Genomic DNA, 22,296 nt, shown 5'->3' with positions numbered 1-22,296 from the left:
TCTTTATGAGCAGCCTAAAGGTGAACCACATGCTAATGTCATGCTTGTATCACCATCTGAATGATTTTGCACTTAGCTGCCCCACTATAATTAAGGCTTCAACAACAAAATACAGTACATTTTAAACTCCATTGCTGTCATGGCCCGTGAGAGATTTGAGAACATTATTATTCCTTAAGAAAACATTTGTCTTCCATCATATAATTAATTTTCAGCTCACGGCTCTTCTACACAGGAGATGGTCGCACCAGCTGATCAGTCAAATGTGGCATGCCAATTCTTGGAGCAGACACCTACTGACCACTGTAGCAGGGCCCATGCTCACATGCTGGCAATCAGGTGCACCTGATTGGCAGCACCTGGGGGTACCCTGATTGGCAGCACCTGGGGGTACCAGAAGCTCAAAACAAGAGTCAATAGCAACAGCAAAACAAGGCTGTTTGGCATTGGCAGAGAAGATTTTGGCATATTTTTCATGGGCGCAGCCCACATACTCAGCTCTGCTGCTCATCCCCACCCCCCTAATGCATGTTCCTTACAAATGTGGCACCATTTAAAAGGGAAGTAAACAGGCTTTCCAACGGTATAAGATTTATTGCCAAGAAGCATTGTTACAACAAAGAAATAATCTACCAAACACCGATTTCCTTACTCTTTGTGCTATGCTTATCTAACCATCCACCCAACCCACCTCCTCTAAAGAAGGAAAATGTCACCTTATATAGACGTCATTGGTCTCATGGCCTCAAATAATGACGTGGATGGGTTTACATTGTTAATTGAAAGCAAAGTGTACATTGTGCATTGGAACCAGATGCAGAGGGGCGTGACAAAGCGTCGGTATTTGACGCCCTGGGAATGAGAACGGGCTCAAATAAAGCCACAATGAATATTTGTGTAACAGACACCTATGTCTGAATGACAAAGAGTCATTACTTTAACAGAGATAAAAAGCCACATTTGAATTTACACAAATCTGTTGCAAAAGTCTGCTGGATTCTCACCAAATGCTGAACTTTATAAAAGTATGTAACTGTTGGGAAGTTCGGCTCTTTATCACAATCTCTCTCTCTCCTTTTCTCTCTCTCTCTTCATCTCAGTCTCTCTGATACCTGATAACACCTTATGCATAACAGCAGCTTCATTCTCAGTTCGAAATAGACTCGTTTCATTTCTCTTCTTATAGCTTCTTATCAGTTGCTGTTGAGTGGATCCAGCTGGGTCCTTCTTGATACACTGTGCGAGTGAGTGTGTGTACGTGTGTATGCGAGTGTATGTGTTTGTTGCCATAAATCGTCTCGCTTAGGCATGTATGCATATTTTAGTATGGGGCGCACACACACATACACAGATTTATCATCTAATATTAATGAAAAAGTGGAAAATATTCTTCTCCACACATTAAGCTCTGTGTGTGTGTGTGTGTTTCAAAGCAGTGCATTTGCCTTATAGGGTTGTGTGAGAGTGATAATATGCATTTCATGAATGTGTGTGTGTGTGTGTGTGTGTGTGTGTGTGTGTGTGTGTGTGTGTGTGTGTGTGTGTGTGTGTTTGTGACTGTGATCATGCTGGCAACCTTTGATATCATCAGTTTGCTGTTGGAGTTTACAGCTCACAGATGGCAGCTCTCCTCCTAAAAAGGCCAAAAAATCCAAATGGATGTAATAGATGCACATTCAAGACAATCATTTGACCTTAAAGGGACAATTAATTATGTTTACATAAACCCAAAGCAGAAAATGATCAAAACATGTCATTAGGCGGTTGCCAGGGTTGTTAATCAGTAGTAGTTGCCATTAATTCACCAGCTGCTAATATCACCGGCTTTAAAAGGTAAATTTCTTGCCTCTAGTGGCTTGCTTGTTTGATTTATGACAGAGTGACTTTGCTGTTTATGACATTTTTAGCTAAGTTAGAAAGGAGAGGACAAATTTTACTGCAGTTATTGTTGTTCTGAGCAGCTCTGATGTGTTCACTTAAAAATGAAAACAAATACGCCCCCCCGCCCTCCCCTTTTTTGTCTGAAGTTGAAGGGAGGTCTATTGTATAAGCCCCGTGGCTTCTTGATCTTTCGACCCTCTTGATCTCTTGCTTTTTCTTTGTTGAAATGGCAACGTATCACAACTGCTAGTTGTGCATTATTTTGTGTTTAAAGGTTCCTCGTTTGGTTTTTGACCACTCGTGATGCTATGGAGCAATTTTTTGATGAGCGTGTCACCACTGTACTTATATCTCATGCTCAAGGATGCACATCACATATGCATGTGATTGATTCAAAGCACATCCCTTCCTGTAGCTTTAAGCTATTCCACTGATTACCAACAAAAGGCAGGGAAGACGAAGATTGCTAGCCAATGTTAGATGTAAACACTGCAGATTTAAAAATGTTCCATCCAAAAAATCGCTTTGCAAATATTTTACCAGGAAAGAAATGCATTCAACACATTCAGATGCATTTAGCTGTTTTGTAAATATACTAAAATTACCCAAAAGGCTAGTTTTCATCTGTGAAGCATATATTTATACCTTTAGCTAGCAAGAAAACCAGCAAACTGTCTTTGCATAATGTTTTCTAATTATTGAAATCTGTTCTCTTTAAAACTGCATACTGCATAATTCTAAAACACACATATGCATATAAATAAAACAAGTTATTTTACAGCTTGTGATGCTACGGTGACTTCCTGTTTATATAGTCGCTTCTTATTGGATGGCACTACAGATGTTTCCTAGCAACCAATTCACACATTACTAAAGTGATTACTATCTAAGGTTTAATGGTGCAACCTGATAGTAAATGACTAGTTTGAAACTAGCTAATGGTTACTAAGAACTAGTTAGTGATTACAAACAGCTGGTGCCACCCTGTCCAGGTGCCAAATATTAAGTGAGCACTGTTGCTCTTTCTGTGAATGTCTTCTCATGTCTGAATAAACAACACATTTTCATCCCAGGTCGTCAAATACCAACACTTTGTCAATGCCCCTTGGCAGCTGATACCAAGGTACAAGATACCCTTTAGCATCTGTATAAGACGCATCAGGCTTTCAATTAAATCCAATGCAGACCCTTCCACGGCAATGTTACACGCTTAGAACTGGTGTGGTCTGTTTAGGTTTAGGCACAGACACCACTTGATGAAGGTTAGGGAAAGATCCTGATTTGGCTTAAAGTGATCACTTGAAACATCATCATGGTAACGGTAAACACAACAACAAAACACTGTTCGGAGTCATGGCTGGAAACTTGGCACTCACGGTTGGAAGCAGGAGGCGACCATCAGTCTCTTGCAGCAAAGTCCACTTTTTGCCATCCAACTACCTAACCATCCACCCATCCCACCTCCTCTAAAGAAGGCAAATGTCACCTTATATAGATGTCATCAGTCTTATGGTCTCAAATAACCGGAGTTAGTTGAAAGTCCAGTGCATCTCATACAGACGCCAAAGTCTAAATTGGGCATCGGTATCAGATGCAGAGGGGTGATTGTTCTGGGCAAAATTAAATTGTAGCCAACAACAATGTAATGTCAGACTGAATAATAAAGTTGCAAAAATGTCCATTCAGTCTAAATATTAGGCTCGGTCTCATAATAAAAATCTACGGACTGGAAAACATTGGTAAAATCGGAAACAGTGTCTGTGTTAACGTCTCCAGATGCAGCTCTGCCCTCCCCCGCTCTCTCCCCTGTGTGTCAGTGTGCAGATCTGTGTTAAGCTGCTACAAGTCAGTTCGCCTGAATTGAACCAGGTGTGCCAGCTGGCACGCTTGAGGGGACACCAGGTCCCCTGTCATCCTGCAGACACGCTTGCTGCTGCCCTGACTTCACTTTCTTGTCTGTCATTTCTCAGCACTGTTTTACATTTACCTCAATACTGAGCACTCTGTAATGGATTTGTTTAGGTTTAGATAGAGAGAGTGAGAGAGAGGTCCTTTTTTTAATGATAGCATTAACAGAAATAACCAAACTCAGTCTGAGTTTTCCATTTCTGACTTGGGCCAGTTTCATATGTGGTACTGAATCTGATACTGGAATTGTGGCGATGTGACCTTTATTTAATTTATTTCACTTCTATAAAGATATAGTTCACAAGTTAATTTTAAACAAGTAGAAGATTTGCCCTATTTGAATGGCTGTCTGTGCAAATGTTACTTCAGTTCTTCATTTGTGAAGAAGAATCTCTATAAGAAAAAGGCTAGAATGGAAGTCATTATGGACTGGCGTTTGACTACGCAATTATCTGGAATGTTGCTTCAATATAAACAAAACTTGAGATGATGTAACCAGTATGTGTTTCAAAGCATATTAAAAGAGATGAACGAAGCCAAATGAGAATGTTAAAATAACGTCCAAACACTCTAAGCAGCCTTGACTGAACAATGATATATTTATTATTTTGGATACTTTGTCAGCATCAGTTATGAGGTGCTAGATTTTTTTTTTTACTTCAAACTTGTCAAATAGTTTACTCTTTGTTGTTGTATAACTCTCCTCCTCTACTGCTGCAGTTTTTTGGGATCCCCCAGGGCTCTATCTTGGGTCCCTTAATCTTCATTTACATGCTTCTAGTGTTGGATGAACAAAAGCTATCTCACATTCAATGATTTTATGACAGAGTTCTTCCACTAGCACGCTACTGCAGTAAATCTTGGGTTTAACATATAGACTAATGTGAAGTTACAAAGCCATATTTTCTGTCCAATTTTAAATGCAGGCCTGTCATTTTATTCTCAAATAACTTAAGTGGTACTATAATATGTAATTCCACAAGTAACATCACTGAGATCAGGTATTTTTCTTTCATCCACAGACCTGGAGAAGGTTATTAATGTTTTTGTTTGTTTGTTTCTTTAGATTTTCTCCAGGCTTGATTACAAATTGATTGCAACTGCATCCCCTAAATCCTAGCCTGAAAAAAAATATTCTGACTAGTGCAGAATGATGCTGCAGGCTGCCAACACGCTCCAAGAGAGGAGATCTTGTTATTCCAATCCATGCTGCCCTTCAATCGCTGCCTGTCAATTTTAGAATTGATTTTGCCACTGGTTTTTAAAGCTTTGCATGGTCAGGTTCTTGCTTATATGTGTGAATTGATTTCCCCCTCTTGATTCAGCCCTGAGATCCTCTGGCAGCTCTTCTCACTGCTCCCAAATCTGTCAGTGTCTTTTAAATCAATATTTAAAAGCCATTCTCTCTCGAGACTTTCTCCTATTATTTATTTGAGTAATTACTTCTTTGTATTATTTTACTTTTATACTTTTATACTCTCTGTTACTGTGTTATCTTTGGCGCATTGCAATGTTGTTTTTGAGAATTACTGCATATGAGAAAGTCTACAATGAAGAATTGAAAGGTGGAAAAAACAACAATTATGCTTCTAATATTTATGTTCATGCTAAACAAAGAAAATAACTCACTGAAACAGTCATGAGTCTCCTGATACATGCTCACAAATTGCACAGTTATTATCAGTGCTATTTTGTAGTTAAATAGAGTTATATGTTGTAGCTAGAAGGCAAATCGGAGATCTAGTGGTTAGATATTGATCCAGTCTCAGCCTGCAGCTATGGTCTAATCCTGTAATCATTTTTATTAGTCTACTCTTCAGCTGAGCTACAGCTACAGAGTTCTCTCTGCTTTCCTCTGTTTTTTTTTTTCTTTTTATCTTGTTTGCACGTGCCTCTTTTCTTCTTCTTTCTTTGTCTCTCATTTCATTCTTATCTCCTTGATCTCATTTAATTCATTCTCATCTCATTCATTCCATTATTTCTGATTTGCTTCATTTCATCTACATGTGATTCTCATTCTCATTCTCATTGTTTTCACCCACATTTCCTCCATTTCATTCTCATTTCATCTACATTTTATGTATTTCATTCTCATCTCATTCATTCCGTTGCCGTGTCTTTCCCATCACACTGATATCATTCACATCTTATTCTCATTTCCTTCATTTCATTTTCACTCCACTCCCATCTCATTCTTTTCATTACCGTCTCATTCTCATTTGCTTTGTTTCATTTACATGTGATTCTCATTCTCTTTCATTTCATTCTCATTTCATTTCCGTCTTCAACAGTTCATTCACATTTCCTTCATTTCATTCCCATTTCATTGTCATTTCACCTACATTTATTTTATTCTCATTTCATTCACATCACTCTCATCTCCTCCATTTAATTCAGATATAATTCTAATTTCATTCCCGTTCTTTCAGTTCTCTTTTATCACATATCATCGCTACATCTCCCTCTTTATATAACCTCAATTTCCTTTCTCCTCCCTCTCTCCCTTTCTTTTACATCTCATTCTTTCATTCTCACCTCATTAAGTTCATCCCCAACTCATTCTCATCAGCTTATATTAACTTACATGTCATTCTCATCCCCTTCATTTCATTTTCATATAATTCGCATCTCTTTTTTATTCTCATTTTACTCTTATTCTTTCAGTTGTCCACTTCTTATTGCCACATCATCCTCTTTGCTTATTCTCTCCTTTCTTCTGATCTTTCACCTTGGCCTGCCCTTTAGATTTTTGTTTATCGTCTGTGTCCTCACATACAATGAATTGACATTCAGGAATAATAAAGGTTCACTACACTCCCAGTTATTTTTCTCTACTCTCTTCTTCCTGTCTCCTCTAAACAAACAGAGAGGGGGAAGAGCAGCTTCATAACCTGACAGCTGCAGGGAAAGTCACGGCATGCCGCTCTCAGTAATTGGGGTCAAAAGCCTTGCCCAAGGACACAGTGGCAGGAAGGAGGCTATAATCAGCAGCCACCATGCTGTCACTAGTAGATGCTCTGACCAATCCGTTCCAGAGACTGTTGCAGAAGCTGCCACTTAGTTTTTAGGCACACTTGTTACGCTGTTTGAGTAGTTACACAGAACTTCAGTATTTGTTCTTCTCCTTCATATATTAGCTTTGGCTTAGTTTACATTTAGACATTTTTTACCCTTCTTTTGACTTTGTTTACATTTGGGGATTCATACACTTATTTTTTTCAAGAATATCATTCCAACAACCTAAAGTGTCCAGTCGTCACACAAAATATTACATTTGTCATTTATTTTCCAATGCCAAAAATTAACTTTACACATTCTTACAAGGTTCTTCTCAATCAGCATCAAAGGCAATTTTACAGTCAACTTTGTTTTTTATTAACAATGACTGAAATCGTGAAGCAAGAAACCTATCAGAATCTTAACCATAAAGGTGGCAGATCAGAAAATATATATGCATATGTATACAAACAGTCACATGGATAGTTTGGCAGACAATGGCAAACCATTTGGGGACCAGTTTGGGGGACTTGCATTGAGCACACAGTTATCCTCATGTTCACAATAATGCATGCATTTACATATCTACTTAAGTTGTTTCTCTTTGGGATACCATGGGATTTGTATACAGTCTTCTGAAGGAAGACATTGTTTTTTTTTTCTTTTTCAATGGGCAAAGTCATTGGCTATATAATAGTTTCTTGCTTAGTTAGGTAATGCACCTTTCTTAACAGGGTAACAAATGTGGTGAACAACAACTTGACCAAAGGTAACAAAACCATAAAGAATAAAATAAAATTAAAATTAAAAATTAGAAATATTCAAGAAAAGTGACAAATAATCAGTATCATCAAAGACAATTTAGCAGTAGTGACTTACAGTGAGTCATCATTGTGTAGACTTGCTGTTGGCTGGTTTTACAGTCCACCTCCACTGCCCACTAACTGAACCACCCTCGGTATAGTGAACACATAAACAGAGATGGAGACAGGGCAAGGTTGTGGGGGCTGAAATGAGACTGAGCCGAGGTCTATCGGAGGAGAAGAAATGAACAGAAGGAAAAACAAATAAGATGCACCCGGATGAACAATTCCAACCAACCAGGGATTGCTGTTGGGTCATGTAATACACTTATGTATTTATGTAAAGTCATGGATTATAATGGAATCTTGCTCTTTATATAATGTAGTGGAAGAGAAGACAATAGCAGCATTCCCACTAGGTATAGGATAGGAGATGAGATGTCAAAGTTCATTTCCTTGTCTATTGTCTTCTTTTGCTTATTTCTACATACTCTGAGCTACAGTATGTAAACCTTAATCATTGAGTAACTAGAAACACAAATGAATATGCTTATATAATACCATTATAGTAACAATACATAATTAACGTTGCCATGCTTCATCATCTGTGATGGCATGGTGTATCTTTTATGAGCAATTTACTATAAAAGCATTGATACATACAGTATAATGAGGTAATGTCAATGCCTTAGTGTGATGATACTGATAAGTTTTAATGTGATTGTTGGTGCATTAGTTTTAAATTTAACCATTTGTATCTAGAGAAAGATTATGCTAAGAAAGTATATTTCATGACCATTATTATTTACGTACAGTAACTGAAAACTTATCATTAGTAAGTATCATAAACATCAGTACAAATAGTTTCTACTCCTGGACTCTCAGGGTAGCTATTGGAAGTTTCAAAAAACCAAAGTCATTCCTCTCAATAGAGCACATACTGTACTTCCACCAATGCCATGTTAGTTCTATATTTAGCTCCTATTTTATATTTGTTTCCCAGCATGATATTATCATTCTGCAGTGGAAAGAATAATGTGTCCTTCTGCCAGGAATGCCACTGTGCTTTTTTACTAAACTGCCTCCTGGGTCGGATGCTTCTTTTCTAGTTTTTAGTCTTTTTCTATTTAATATTCAGTACAATGTTGAAAAGAAAAGCAAAATCAAGAATATGCTCTTTTCTTAGCATATATGTGGGAATCATTTTTAGTGTAGATTCAGATGCATAACCACAAAATGCAGATAAAGTTAAAAAATAATGCCTAATATGTCATCATTAGGGAGGGGCAGAGAATTTGGCTGAACTGAATTTTTAAAACCAAGCAGACAGAAATAAACTAGAAAAATCAATTTTTACACACAATATATGTATTGTTGGAAAAATCACCTGTATACATCATATACCAACATTGACCTATGTGATTATGTGTACAGTATAAAAAAAACTATTTAGTGTGTAGTTACCCTTTAATGCCTATCAGTATCAATGTAAACATATCTCTCAGCACTAGTATTGGTTAAACAGTACTGGGTATATAGAGACAGAGGTCTACATGGATTTTAAAGACATTTGACTGCAGGTACATGATGTATGAGGGAGAAGTAAGTATTAGCACTGCATTAGAGAGTCTCATACTAATACTATCTCACTAATGGTGAGTCAAGGTTGTTGTTAAAGAAGTGACAGCGACATTAAAATGTGAGTCAGACGAAGCTGACAAAGATAAAATCAGTATCAACTTTACATGTTGTCAGTGGATCTGATCCTCCGTTCTGCAGGATTTACAGGAACGCATTAAGATTGTCCCTCAGTTCAGTTTATCTGCAGTAATGAAATGTTTGAGTGAAATAAAAATAACAGTGATTAAGTGTGATGGAAGAAAACTGTAACAAAAGAGCCATTCACAGGACACTGACTAATACCATTTATAATCTGTGTGTATGTGTGTGTGTGTGCAGTGTAGATTTGCGCCCCCTTCTCTGCTGACCCAACTAGATAAAACTTTTATGACAAGCGCTGTATCGCCTGAGGATAGACACACAAACATACTCACATGCATACACACACCAACTCACAATACACACATACAGACGACAGATATGTCCATGGACACAGACACACACAATACAACATGATAAGATACACACAGATCGGATAAACTATACATGTACCAACTTGTGGAGATGTCAAAAACACAGTACTCACACATACACACATGCATGCATGCACGCACATGCACACACACAACCTTGTGACAGTCATACAGGTGATCTTTCTCTCTCCATTAGTTTAACCTGAAACTACACTGTGAGATGAGCTGTAATACCTACATGTCATATACTGTCACTTTAAACACACACACACTCACACACAGACAGGTTATATAAGCCAATGCTTGCCTCTGTCCATTAGTAAGCTTGAAGTGGCAGCAGGTAAACAAGCATGAGTCTGAAACCTGAATTTAAGTCTAAATTAGTGTCTTTCAACCTTTTCAACTGTCCAAAACCAAACAGTTCTTGCCCACGAACTGTCTGACAGGATAATGAACACACAGAGGGATGAACTCTGACTCTGGGGACTTTTATGTTATTTTATGTTATTTTGCAGGATGGTTAGTGGAACAGGCCTAAGGCAGAATACATTCTTTAGTTCACAAGAGAAAGGAATCAACCACAAAGACTGAAATCATTAAGAACCTGTGACCTACACAAAATGATCTCAACCCTCAACGGGTTAAAAAGGCCAGACCGCATCACATCATTTTTGTTGTTTTAAAACTGGTTCCTTCATTCTATATGGAGTTACCCTCCATGATCTGCTTTTAAAAATTGTTGATCAGGTTTGTCATTGGTTGTCAGTGCCTTTGCTGTCAAATTTGATATAAGAGAAAGCACTCAAGAGACTTAAACTTCCAACAAGGCTGCATGATTCTCTACATTAGTAATTTTAATAATAGAAAATTAAAAAATGTGTCTGGATCAGTATCAAAGTAATGACAGACAATCACTGTGTTTTCTTGATCATATACAGGCTTTAAAATGAAAATCTAGTCTCGCAGTATCTTACAAGCCCAGTTTTCAATACAAGATTTTAGTCTGAAAACATCATATTTTACAATAAATACCATAGAGACTTGTGAAAGAGCTAATTGTCATCTTAGTGAGCTGGTTTTGGAGGGGAAACTCAAGTCCAGGTAGCATGAAAATGTCTTAAAGGAGACATATCATGCACATTCTCAGGTTCCTCAACTGGAATATCTTTGCAAAAAACTCCATATTTATCTGATACCAGCCCTTTATGCAGCCCCTCAGTTCAGCCTCTGTCTGAAACAGGCTGTTTTATTTCCTTTCTCTTTAAGGCCCCCCTCCCAATGATTGAACAGCTTCCGGCAGTTCTGGAGGCTACATAAACAAAAGTACTTCTTTACTTGAGATGGAAACTTCTAAAACACATCCGTACATGTTCGAACTGAATCTGATCTGAAAAATGGGAGTGGGCAACGTGAACAACCCAAGAAAAAACCTTAGCAACAAAGGCTAAGGAACAGACATCCAACATCATAACAGAATAAAAATAACAGAAAATAACAAAAAAACAAATGTCCCCTTTATATTAGTCTTTATGAAACCAGTGGTCAAATAGCGGTTGTACTGATAATCTCTGAGGTGGAACAATATCCATCTAGAGCCACGAGGTTTTCATGCAAGAGCAAGTAAACAAGGGCAAACAGAGCTTATAAATGAACCAAGCTCAGCTACTGCCAGAGCCATTTATCAGCCAGGAGCTACAGAAGCTAACACAGACACAGCTGGAAGCCTCAAGATACACTTAATGTGTGGATAAGTTCACATATAAACATATGGCCTGAGGCTTATTATGTACTTGTCCATGTACAGACCTGATGTAAAGGCTGTTTCTGTCTTTCCACTGTTGTTTTTTTTTTTTTTTTATTTGCCATTGCAAACTTTCACTCTATCTAATCTGAATTATAAACTCAGCCACTGCTGCTCTAAGCCTAAATATCCCAATATGATGTGATCTTCACTGTTTCTTAAAAGCAGGAAAGCTGTGAGAAACCAGGTGGGGAAAAACTGAAATAGAAAGGAAGAGAACATAGTTCAAATACCCATCTGACAAAACTGCTGAAGAAAATGCAGAACAAACTATGAATAAACAATGAAAAAGAGAAACACTGTGATGTTGCCCAGAGAATACAACTGAAAGGCAAATGACACTTAACAGCTGTTAAAACAGTAAAATGTCCTTGAATATCCAACAAGGTAGGCAAATAAAGAACATCCGGCAAAATGTCCCTCTCAACATGAGCAGCAACTGTGCTTATTTTCATTATTCAGAGTATATTTTCTATTTAATTGATTCCCAGAGGACAAAATAATGTATTCAAATTTCCTCTTTAGCCTTGCTAGCTGTGTGGCTGTAGGCATGGCAACTATTGGATGCATCGCCATAAAAATTGGCACAGATATCCAAGGTTTCACGAGGATAGATCTTAATGACGTTAATGATCTTCTGACTTTACCTCTAGGGCCAACAACAGGTCACACTTGTCAATTATCCACTGAAATATATCAACATCCACTCGATGGATTGGCACAAAATTTGGTGCAAACATTCACAAGACTTAAGGGATTCCCTGACTTTCCATCTAACACCATCATCAGGTCAAAATTTTAATTTGTTCAATACTCTAACAACTCTAACACTAATGACATCCCAGTAGCTTTAGCTGTACTTTTAGTGCTAATTAGAAAATGTTAGCAAGATATCACACTAAGATGAGGTCTGTAGTAAACATTACTGGCTAGTAGAGTACAGCCTCACAGAGCTGCTGGTGTGGCTGTAGTCTTGTTTTTAATCTAGTCGATGACTGTCTATAAGATGTCCAAAAAAATGACAATTGCCCATCACACATTCCCAGAGCCTAAAATTATGCCATCAAATATACTTTTTTTTAGTCAAGTACCCCAAATTTACAGAATTTATAATGACAACAAACCAAAAGATGCAGAGATTTAAGAAGCTGGATGTTTATGGTCATAATTTCCTTCTAGAAAAATGTGTTGTAAAGGCTTAAGGGTGTTGTAGAATATTGCCATCTATTGTCATCACGATTATCACAATATCTAAACAGCTGATTGGCCTCGTACATTTTACAACCAGCCCTAATTCTTGTTTTGCTTTCACTTTAGTAAAAGTCATTTTTTTCCAATGCTGCCTTGTGCATTTAAAGGTTGATACACATTATTATTAACAAAGCAAGGTAATGACATGTGACATCATTTAATTTTACATATCGTTGCTTTTTCAGTGAATTCCATTTACATTGATGAACCGTGGTGGAAGAAATTACTTATGACTCCACTAGTGGGATTTTATTATCACATCCTACTACTGTATATTTCCCTCATCATTTCTCATACGTTCAACTCGTCTTCAACTAGTAAAACGTTGTTTTACTAGTGAAGGACTGAAAATATCAATAGTAACATCTGAAAGTTGGGAGTCAGCAGCTTCTGGTTTGGTTATTTAACTGAGGTGACAAGTTTTTTTAGTGTTCAGTTAGGAGGGCAGCAGGATCCAATCGATGCAAGACCACAACTATTGTCCACAGACAGAAAATGGGAGGTAAAAGGGGAAGAGATGGAAAAAAGGGTGAAATGAGAAGTGAGAAAGTGAGAAAAGGGGAAAGGAAGAAGAAAAATAAGGAGAGGAGAGAAGAATTCTGTTTTGCTCAGATTGAAATTGAAAGAAAAGGGGCAGCAGGAGGAGATTAGCGCCAGGAGAGAGAGCACAAGAAATAAAAAAGCCAAAGAGCAGAGAAAGACCAATAGGAGAAAGGAAACTGAATGAACAGTTATTTTCTGCAGAGAATAAAAGGTGAGAGGGGAAAATATTGCAAGGAGCAACCAAGGGAGTTACAAAAACATGAAATGTTAGGTCTAAAAATGAAGAGAATTACCAGGAAAGAAGGACACTGAGTGACAACATGAAGAAACCAAAAAAAATATGAAAGAGATAAGAAAAGGAACAAATTAAGTCTAGAAAAGAAAGAAAAAGAGAATCTTCAGAGAGAGGCAGAGGACGGCAAAACGGGAAAACCAAAGGCAAGACATTTTGGAGGGGAGGAGGAAGAACAGACAGTGGTTCAAGCAAAAATGAATGAAAAGAGAAAATAATAGACCTGAACCAGAGGTGAGGAAAATAAGAGAGCAAAAGCAAGGTATTGAAAAGAAATAGATGAGGAGAGCAGTGAAAGAAAGCGAGAGATGATCCAAGGTGGAGGAAAAGAGAAAATAAAAAGGTAGGCAAAATGCAATTGAGGGGGAAATAAGAGATAAATGAAAAGAACGAGAGAAGAGGTGGAGAGAATCATCAACTGTGAAATGGAAACCGGGATGGGACACAGATTCCCGGTTATATATGAAAGAAAGAATATGGGGGGGAACTGACAGAGATCATGTGGAGAGACAAAGAAAGAAAGTGATGAAATTACAGGACAAACGAAAGAATTAATAATTGATAAAACATTGGCGTTGTATTTGAATCTCCACATCTCAATGTTGATGCCATTTTAAGCTTTTCGTATGTCATTCAATGCCACATTAAATGGCCTTTATCAGTTGAATAATTATGTTTTATTTTGTGACAACACTGTGGTAAAGGTCTGCTTAGGTTAAGGCACAAAAACCACTTAGAATTATAAAAAGATCATGGTTTGAGTTAAAATAAATATTTCGTCGCCAGAAAAACAGCTGCAAATCTGGTTCCTAAGGTGTAAATATATAAACATAAATATAGGTAATTTATGACCTAATGTGTTGTTTTTCTTGGAAGGACAGTCGCAGATGGATATGTAGCATGTTTAATTTCCATGCAGGAGATCATAGTTTGCATCCTGGCGTAATCCAGGGTTTTGCAGAATCGTTCAATGTCAACGTCATTTTTCTTTTTGTTACAGCTATATGAAACCTTGATTCACTTATTATTTGTTTACTCATTGGTAGGTCTTGTTTGATAAAGCAGTGGTGTGTGTGGTCTGTTGATTGAAACAGGAATGTCAAAAGTTAATGATAGCTCTTGCCTACCATCCCAAAAGAGGGGTTTGATTCCTGGGAGCGCTATGTCTGGTGAAACTAAACTCTGACCGTGTTCCTGGGCGAGAAGCCAGTGAGGGATCATGTTCTTGGTCGGTGGGGATGCAGGTGAAACGAGGCAGTTGAAAAAGAAGCTACTAGTGGCAAGGACTGCAGCACAGCACAGAGGGATTTTGATGTTTAAATGTTTAAGAAAATTTATAAAAATCTTAGAAATTGATAGAATTTGACAAAGGACATGATGAAAAATCCACTGAAAATGGTGGAGAGCACCTAATCTAAGCTAAACTATGAGTTAAACAGTCTTTGTCGTAGCAACAAACATAACAATTTACTTCTTCCAATATGAAGACGTGAACTCATTTGACATTAAGCCTTGAATTAATGAGGGTTAATCTGGGCTAACTGTGAATGCTGTTTCATTGCACGGTTTAAAAATACGACAACAGCGGCACGTATAGAAACAGGAGCAAGTAAAAGTCAACGATTGACATTTGAAAAGGTGAGATATTTCGAAACAGCCATTGAGTGATTGCTACTAACAGCTATCGAGTGATTGCGGCTTGACCTTTTCTCACGCAGTGTTCAGCACTGCAGACAAGCTTTAATAGAGCAGCAACAAATCCCGACTCTGAGATTTCCACCTATCAGACATCAGCTCCTCAGAGATATGAAAGCTGAGGTATTTCAAGTCTCCTGTCAAAAGCCAACTGGAAGGTGCATATATGCAGTGTGCACAAGTCACGTTTAATTTTCAGTAATGTACATCTTTGCGTGTATTTTTATGTGTGGGGAATGTTTGTGCATTAATCCACCAGGCAGAAGACAGCATCCCTCCAGAGAATTAAGTAATGAAGTTTTGTTTATTCATAGGGAATATGTGTTGGTGTGTGCATATGTGTATGTTTTGACACATCACATCTAAAAGAGTGGGCAAATATAATCATAATGCGTCATATGCTTGTGCACACAAGTGTGTCGCTACATTTAAATATGTTAATAGTCTGTTTGTTAATGTGTTAATGCAGCAGTGTCTTACTGTCATGTACAGTATGCATAATAGAGTGGAGGAGCAGCTACAAAGATGCTGCAGTGTTGTTTATCTAAGGAGATAATTGCAAATACATCAAGAAAAACAGCAAACTGTTATTGCACTTATTGGTTACATTGATCTAAATATAGTTTTAATTATAATATCAATATTTCTCACATCAAAATGTGTAATAGCTACGTAAGTCCACAGTGCAAAACCGTTTTATCTTCACAATATTGGCGCTAAAATTGTGAGATGTCAAGGTTTTTTTTTTTTTTTGGTCTATTCTTTTCTATTGGCCTGCATTCACATCATGTGACTGTCAAGTTTCTGTCTGCTCAAACAAAAAAAAAGGCTGTTTCAAGAAAGATTATTTTGTATTGATGTACTCAGCCATATATTCTTGGAAATATAAAATTAAATGAGCAACTCAGCGGCAATTTGAAATGAAATGAAGCCCATCTACAGCAGACAACCCAAAACAGTAATCAAATGCACCAAGTCCACCCACAACACAATGCCCTTCACTAGCAGTCTGCTGCCCAAAGCTGACAAAAAAAACTTTATTTATTGAAATCAAAGGAGAGATAATTAAAACTGATGGCCATAACATTAACCTATCGTATTGTTGAGTTATCAAAGACACTGTCATGTTTTTGTGTGAATTGCAAAGCTTCAAATTAAAATCTAAAATCTATGTTTTTTATTGAAAGAACATCAACAAACAGTTACATAAAACCATAGCGATCCATAGCGATCACCATAGCAACCATAGAAAGCCTGCAAAAATCTTCTTAATGACCTACAAACTGAACATCATGTACATTCACTGAACAAAGATTATGAAAATAAAATGCACATTTCTCACTAGAAATGTTATCAAAACTCATTTTAATGATGAAGCTATTTTAAAATATTGCATTTTCCACTGAGAATGAAAGGAATAGCAGCCATCTTTTTGTTGTTGTTGTTGTTGTTTTTGCAGACATAAACTTGACAGTCACATGACATGGATGCAGGCCAATAGAAAAGAATAGGCCGAAAAAAACCCGAGACATCTCACAATTTTAGAGCTATTATTGTGAAACTAATACATTTTGTGCTGTGGACCAACGTAGCTATTACACATTTTGATGTTAAAGTGGGTTGACTACACATACACACAGCATTCAGCAATAGATTTAAGTCTGATATACACACATATACACAGCTAAAAACATTCTATAGTTGAATGACTCTTCAAATGCATAGCGTGCAAGTTTATTTCCACTTTTGATGCAGTTTTACATGCTTGTATATTTACATTTGTCTGTTGTTATGGAGGACGTGTGTGCGTGTGGTGAAGCTGTAGTTATCGAGGTCTGGATGTTGTGGTATATATATATTAGTGTACTGACAAGCTGTCAGCCTGTCTGAGCAGAATGAGATCACAGATAATAAATTGAAGTGTCTGCAAGGTTCGCTGTCAGAAATGTCAGCACTGTCTGAAAAATAGAGAGAAAGAGACAGAGAGGAAGCGGTTACCTCAAGATGAAGATGAGGAAGATCAAATGAAGGCAGAAATGAGAAGATGATCTATGGTCACGTTAGCGGTTCCATAAGGCTGTAATGTTCATCACATTTCAGAAAACAAAACTATAAATAGATGGGAAAATGGAGCAACAACAAAGCTTTCCTTTTATGTGCTATTCTTACCATGTTGGCATTTAGTCCTTGACAGATTCAGCACCTGAAATGGAACTATCTGACCTCTGACCCTCCATGAAGAGGGATTATTTCCCTGCAGATATCAATAGAGCTTCACATAAATAACATTATTATATTTCCCAGTGTTGAATCCCTTTACCTCTGAGTTAAAACCCACCTGGTGCTTCATTTCTAACACATTCTCCCCTCAGGGAACAGAGAGCATCTACGGCAATTGTTATAAAACACATAAACTTCACAGCCCTATCAAGCAGGTTATTACTATTCCTGTCCCTTCACAGAGACTTTTACTGTGTTTTTGATCAATGGCTGGAGTGCAGCAGTAATAGAGCTGGGGCTATGGCTTCAGTTTTTACTGGGAACACCCACACACTATAAATTGTGCACACTCGGCCCTGCGAGATGCATCGGATAAAAGCATCCACCAAATGGAATAATAGATCAACTTTTTCTTTCAACAGCCCCTATTCCTATTTGTTTGATCTGCCTTTATCTCCACTATTTATGCAGTTTATTCTGCAGTGTGTGTGTGTGTGTATGTGTCTGTATGTCCTGCCTTATCCTCCCATTGGTGCAAACATAGTTTATAATTAAAAACAAAAACACTGCATTTATGTTTCTTTTATAGCCAGAACACTTTTTTGTGACTTTGGTGGAGAAAATATAACATATTATATAATATATAATGTACAGACCTGCCAACACTCCCATTTTTCCTGGGTTTCTCCCGCTGTGCTCCTGTTTTGTTGTTTCTCCCAGGAAACTCCCGGGAGAATTTGCATGGCCCTCAAACTTTATTATGAATAACTGTCATACACACGGATCCATAAGTTTTGTCTGTTTGTCTGATGTTACCCAAATTGCCAGAACGTTTATGAAACACAATCTACACACACAATTTCAACCCATCTGTCACCACAACCCAATTCAAGGGCGTGTGCATAGCTGCTCTCTGTGCAGACAGTCTTTCCTCCTGTCTTCTGTCCCCCTCCCTCTGCTGCTGATGTGATTCACTGCCTGCAGATACCGCTGGTAGAGAGGAGGGGCTGGTTTGTCTCAGCCTGCAGCGAAGTTTATAAGAATTAGCCAGATTTTAAGATATGTGACAAACTCAGATAAACAGTTAGGCTACATACAGACAGCTTTTGTGTTATTAGCTTAACCAGCACACTGTAAAACATACTGGCAGTGGTGGGGACACTGCCGGTAAAACAATTGAAAATATTGCTCCTCTACATGTTTATGCTTGTTGAACAGGTGGCTTGATAAAGTGCTTATTGGCTTGTCTCCCACAACGGTTTTGTTGCACTCACAGTAACAAATGTAGTTGTCGTCATCTCGAGTATAACATTGTCCTTCACCACCCCAAACCTCCCGAATTTTGAAACCTAAATGTTGGCAGGTAAATGCAAAATAATGTTTCTAAAGTTAAATATGGAGAATGTAAATATGGGGGGAAAACAGGCAATAATTTATTTAAAATTCATTAAAAACACACTTGTTAGTGCAGGATAATTGTTATAATCAGAGTAACTAAAAGGCACACAAAGCTGGCTGAAGTGTTCACGTGCTACACTTAAAAGCCTCATTGCCATCTCTGAAATTTTGAGTCAGATTGATTTCTTGGCCTTGCAAACGTCCTCAGGATTTTAAAAAAAATCAAATATTTATTCTCTGCTCACTTCAGAGTTATGATTAAAACATCGAATTCATTTGATGTTAGAAATCCCGGAAGCAGATCACGTCTAAAACATAATCAATCACTGTTTGGGCTATTTGTAGTTTCTTTGACAAATGGGTTGTCAAGAAATTTGTATGTACGGGAGATTTTACTCCTTCCCATCCCTCTTTGTGCTCTGCCAGGCTCAGAGCACGCTGTCACCAGCCTGACTAAGCAAGAAAGTATTAAACTGCTGTTGCAGGCAGGCAGCTCAGTGCTTTATATCTCTTAAAGGTGCAATATACGACATTCAGCCCCACTACATGTTGCACTAGAGAAACATGTAGTGGATCAAGATTGAATATGGATCAAGATTCTGTCACTGCATTGCCTATTTCTCACCTCAAGTGTTTTCAGAAACATATTTTAGTGTACTGTTTAGCTGTAAACAAACAACACACATAGGGATTGTGACTTCATTCTCTGCTCAGGACGCCATTACTACACTATATCTTTACATAGCAAATAGTTGTTTGCTGACATCTAGTGGGGCTGAATGTCATATATTGTACCTCTAAGTTTCAAAATGTCAGGTTTTCAGTAAGTGCTATGTTTAATCTGATGATCATACTTCAATTAAAACAAGTGTAATTGAATTTCTTCCAGCCATACCACAGTATACTCTTTAAAATGTTAATCAGAATTTATGATTTATAAAGCGTGATATTGTTTCATAAAATTATGTCACATTTCAAAGCCATGAATTCAGCAGATCTTACTGTATTTTAAATAAGAATGGATTTTTTTTTTCCTTTTCACCAAATTTTTGGTTTGACTGAATCTCTTGTAATTGATAGAAGCCAGTCTTCAGTAGATGAGAGGATAAGTGTGTGTTTGTGTGTAAACCCACAACCTGAGCAAATGTCAGATCAGCCACAATGAGTGAAAACACCTGTGTGGGTGCGCAGAGTCATTATTTCCCAGAAATCTTTTGAGCTCATTAGTAAACAATGCACCACTTGGAGCTGCAGCAAATTTCTGCTTATTCGCTGGAGGTTAAGAGGTTCAGTGTTTGTTTTTTTTAACAGTCACTCACGGCTGTTTAGGAGTCAACTTTGTATTTTCCTGTTAATTTGTGATTAACAGCTTCCTGCTTGTTAAGAGGATTTTCCCCCCAGTGTTCAAACCCAACACCTGAGTTTCATTTGGGCAAATGAGGTGAATTTGTTCAGTCTTATCAGGAGGACTGTGATGCTTTTCTCTGCTAAATTTTGGCAAAAAATTCAGGTGTTTTTTTGTTACAAATATTGAAAAATTAACTCTCATTGTGGCTGTTCCCCCTTGCTTAATATTAATTCAAAGCAAAATACAAATACAAATTTATCTTCCTTACACAACTTTTGCTGTTATAATGCAATTTGTTTTAATATATTTTTATGGAATAGTTACTTTTACCTTTTGTGATGCAAAATTTGACCAACTGCAGTCAATTGGAACCCTGCCTTTTCTAAAACTAGTCATACTTAATTGTTTCTTTTATTGTACCTGCCACAACCTAACTATATAGGTTCAGACGCATTTATCCTCTAGTGTTCTTTCTTCCTCCCCCTTTAGGCGAAGACTGTATTATGATTAAATTGCTCTTCCTATGAAAACTGACTCATTGCTAATTTATCCTTCCATACTTTGCCTTCTTGTCATCATGTCCTATACTATAGCTGCAGATATATTTTTTCTGTCTTCTAATCTCTGGCTTCTATTGTTAGAATCATTGCCTAATCTACACTAGTGATTTGCATTTTTAATGTAAACATTAGTGTTCAGATATCCCCCACACTGTTCCCTGTATTATACAAAGTAGGCTTTATCCCAGTTTAATTGCATAATGTGTAAATAAAGGTTTATTTTTGGAAATAAGCTTGTTTGCGGTCAACTCAGAAAACTGATATCAGTTTCCTCTTTAACCTAGAGACTTTGTCAAAAGTAGTAGTCCTTGGTAGCTAACAAGCTAGTCACCAATTCATCCAGGAGTCACCAGGGCTTTGTTCATGGTAGTGATAGGACAGAGGTGAAACCTTGAAACCCCACTGAGGTCAGGACATTTGAGATACTGCAGTTACTGCTCCCAACAACTCAAGAAATAGCTCCAATGCTAAAGTGATTATATCACAAGACTGGCAGTTTTTCCCTGTTTTTGGTCTTTATACCAACACATTCTGGACCTACCGTATTACTGGGCTGGGCATTATCCCTACCACTTGTCCAGTCCTCTCTCACATGTTTTTTCTCCATATATTTCACTTGTTTTCTTTTATTTCTCTTCTGCTCTTCCTCTTATCCAATGTGTCTAGGCGTTGAGTGCATCGTGGTTTTACCTGAACCAAGGAGTCACTGGGATCCTGTCTTCGGCACCTGCGTCTTCCTCTTCTCCTTCCTCATCCCTGTGGCTATCATCAGCATCTGTTACAGCCTGATGGTCAAGCGCCTGCGCAACGTTCGTATCCTGTCTGGCTCCAAGGAAAAGGACCGCAACCTGCGGCGCATCACCAGGATGGTCCTGGTGGTGGTGGCAGCATTTGTTGTGTGTTGGACCCCAATCCAGATCATGGTCCTGGCTCAGTCGCTGGGATTCAACCTGAGCAGCTTGTTTACGCTGGTCCTGATGCACTTCTGCATTGCACTAGGTTATGTCAACAGCAGCTTGAATCCTGTGCTCTACGCCTTCCTTGATGAGAACTTCAAACGCTGCTTCCGTGAGTTCTGCCACCCATCGCCATTCCGCCTTGACACCCAGCAGTCAGGTAGGATGAGGAGCATTGCAAGGGAGGTGGCAGCTGCCTATAGCTGCAAGGCCGGAGATGGCGGGGGACCTGGCGGAGGGACACCTAATCCAGCATGACTAGGCGTGGAGCTCCCATTGGTGGGGGTAGACCCCCCACAGAGGGGAGAGAACCAGGGGACAGGGAACTCCAACACAGAATTGACTCAGATTACAGCTCTCTAGCGGCACGAGCCCCCCCATCCCCCAACTAGAAGACTGGCCTGGGGTGGGGGGGAGGGAGATGTGGAGGGTGGGGTCGAAGGGAAAAGAATTTAGGAATAAGTTGGGCTTGAAGAACATCGGACCCGGAAGTTGAGAGTTTGGGTGGGAAGGGCTGTGGACATCTGGGTAGGGGATGGTGCCAGATATG

At 38.2% G+C, this 22,296-nt stretch overlaps 1 protein-coding gene across 2 annotated transcripts in view; it reads left to right on the top strand.

The window, feature by feature from the left end:
- oprl1 (opiate receptor-like 1) overlaps positions 1-22,151 on the top strand; it is a 103,813-nt gene extending 81,662 nt beyond the window's left edge. For both annotated transcript variants that reach the window (XM_044352388.1, XM_044352387.1), the window contains exon 6: positions 21,457-22,151. In XM_044352388.1, the coding sequence (XP_044208323.1) occupies positions 21,457-22,004 (548 nt within the window). In that variant the 3' untranslated portion in view covers positions 22,005-22,151. The remainder of the gene's footprint in view (positions 1-21,456) is intronic.
- The last annotated feature ends 145 nt before the right edge of the window (positions 22,152-22,296 follow it).

Source organism: Thunnus albacares, chromosome 5 (genome assembly GCF_914725855.1).
Source record: "Thunnus albacares chromosome 5, fThuAlb1.1, whole genome shotgun sequence".
Taxonomy (NCBI): domain Eukaryota; kingdom Metazoa; phylum Chordata; class Actinopteri; order Scombriformes; family Scombridae; genus Thunnus; species Thunnus albacares.
Note: the sequence above shows the minus strand (reverse complement) of the source record. Positions and strands in the feature narration are given on the sequence as shown.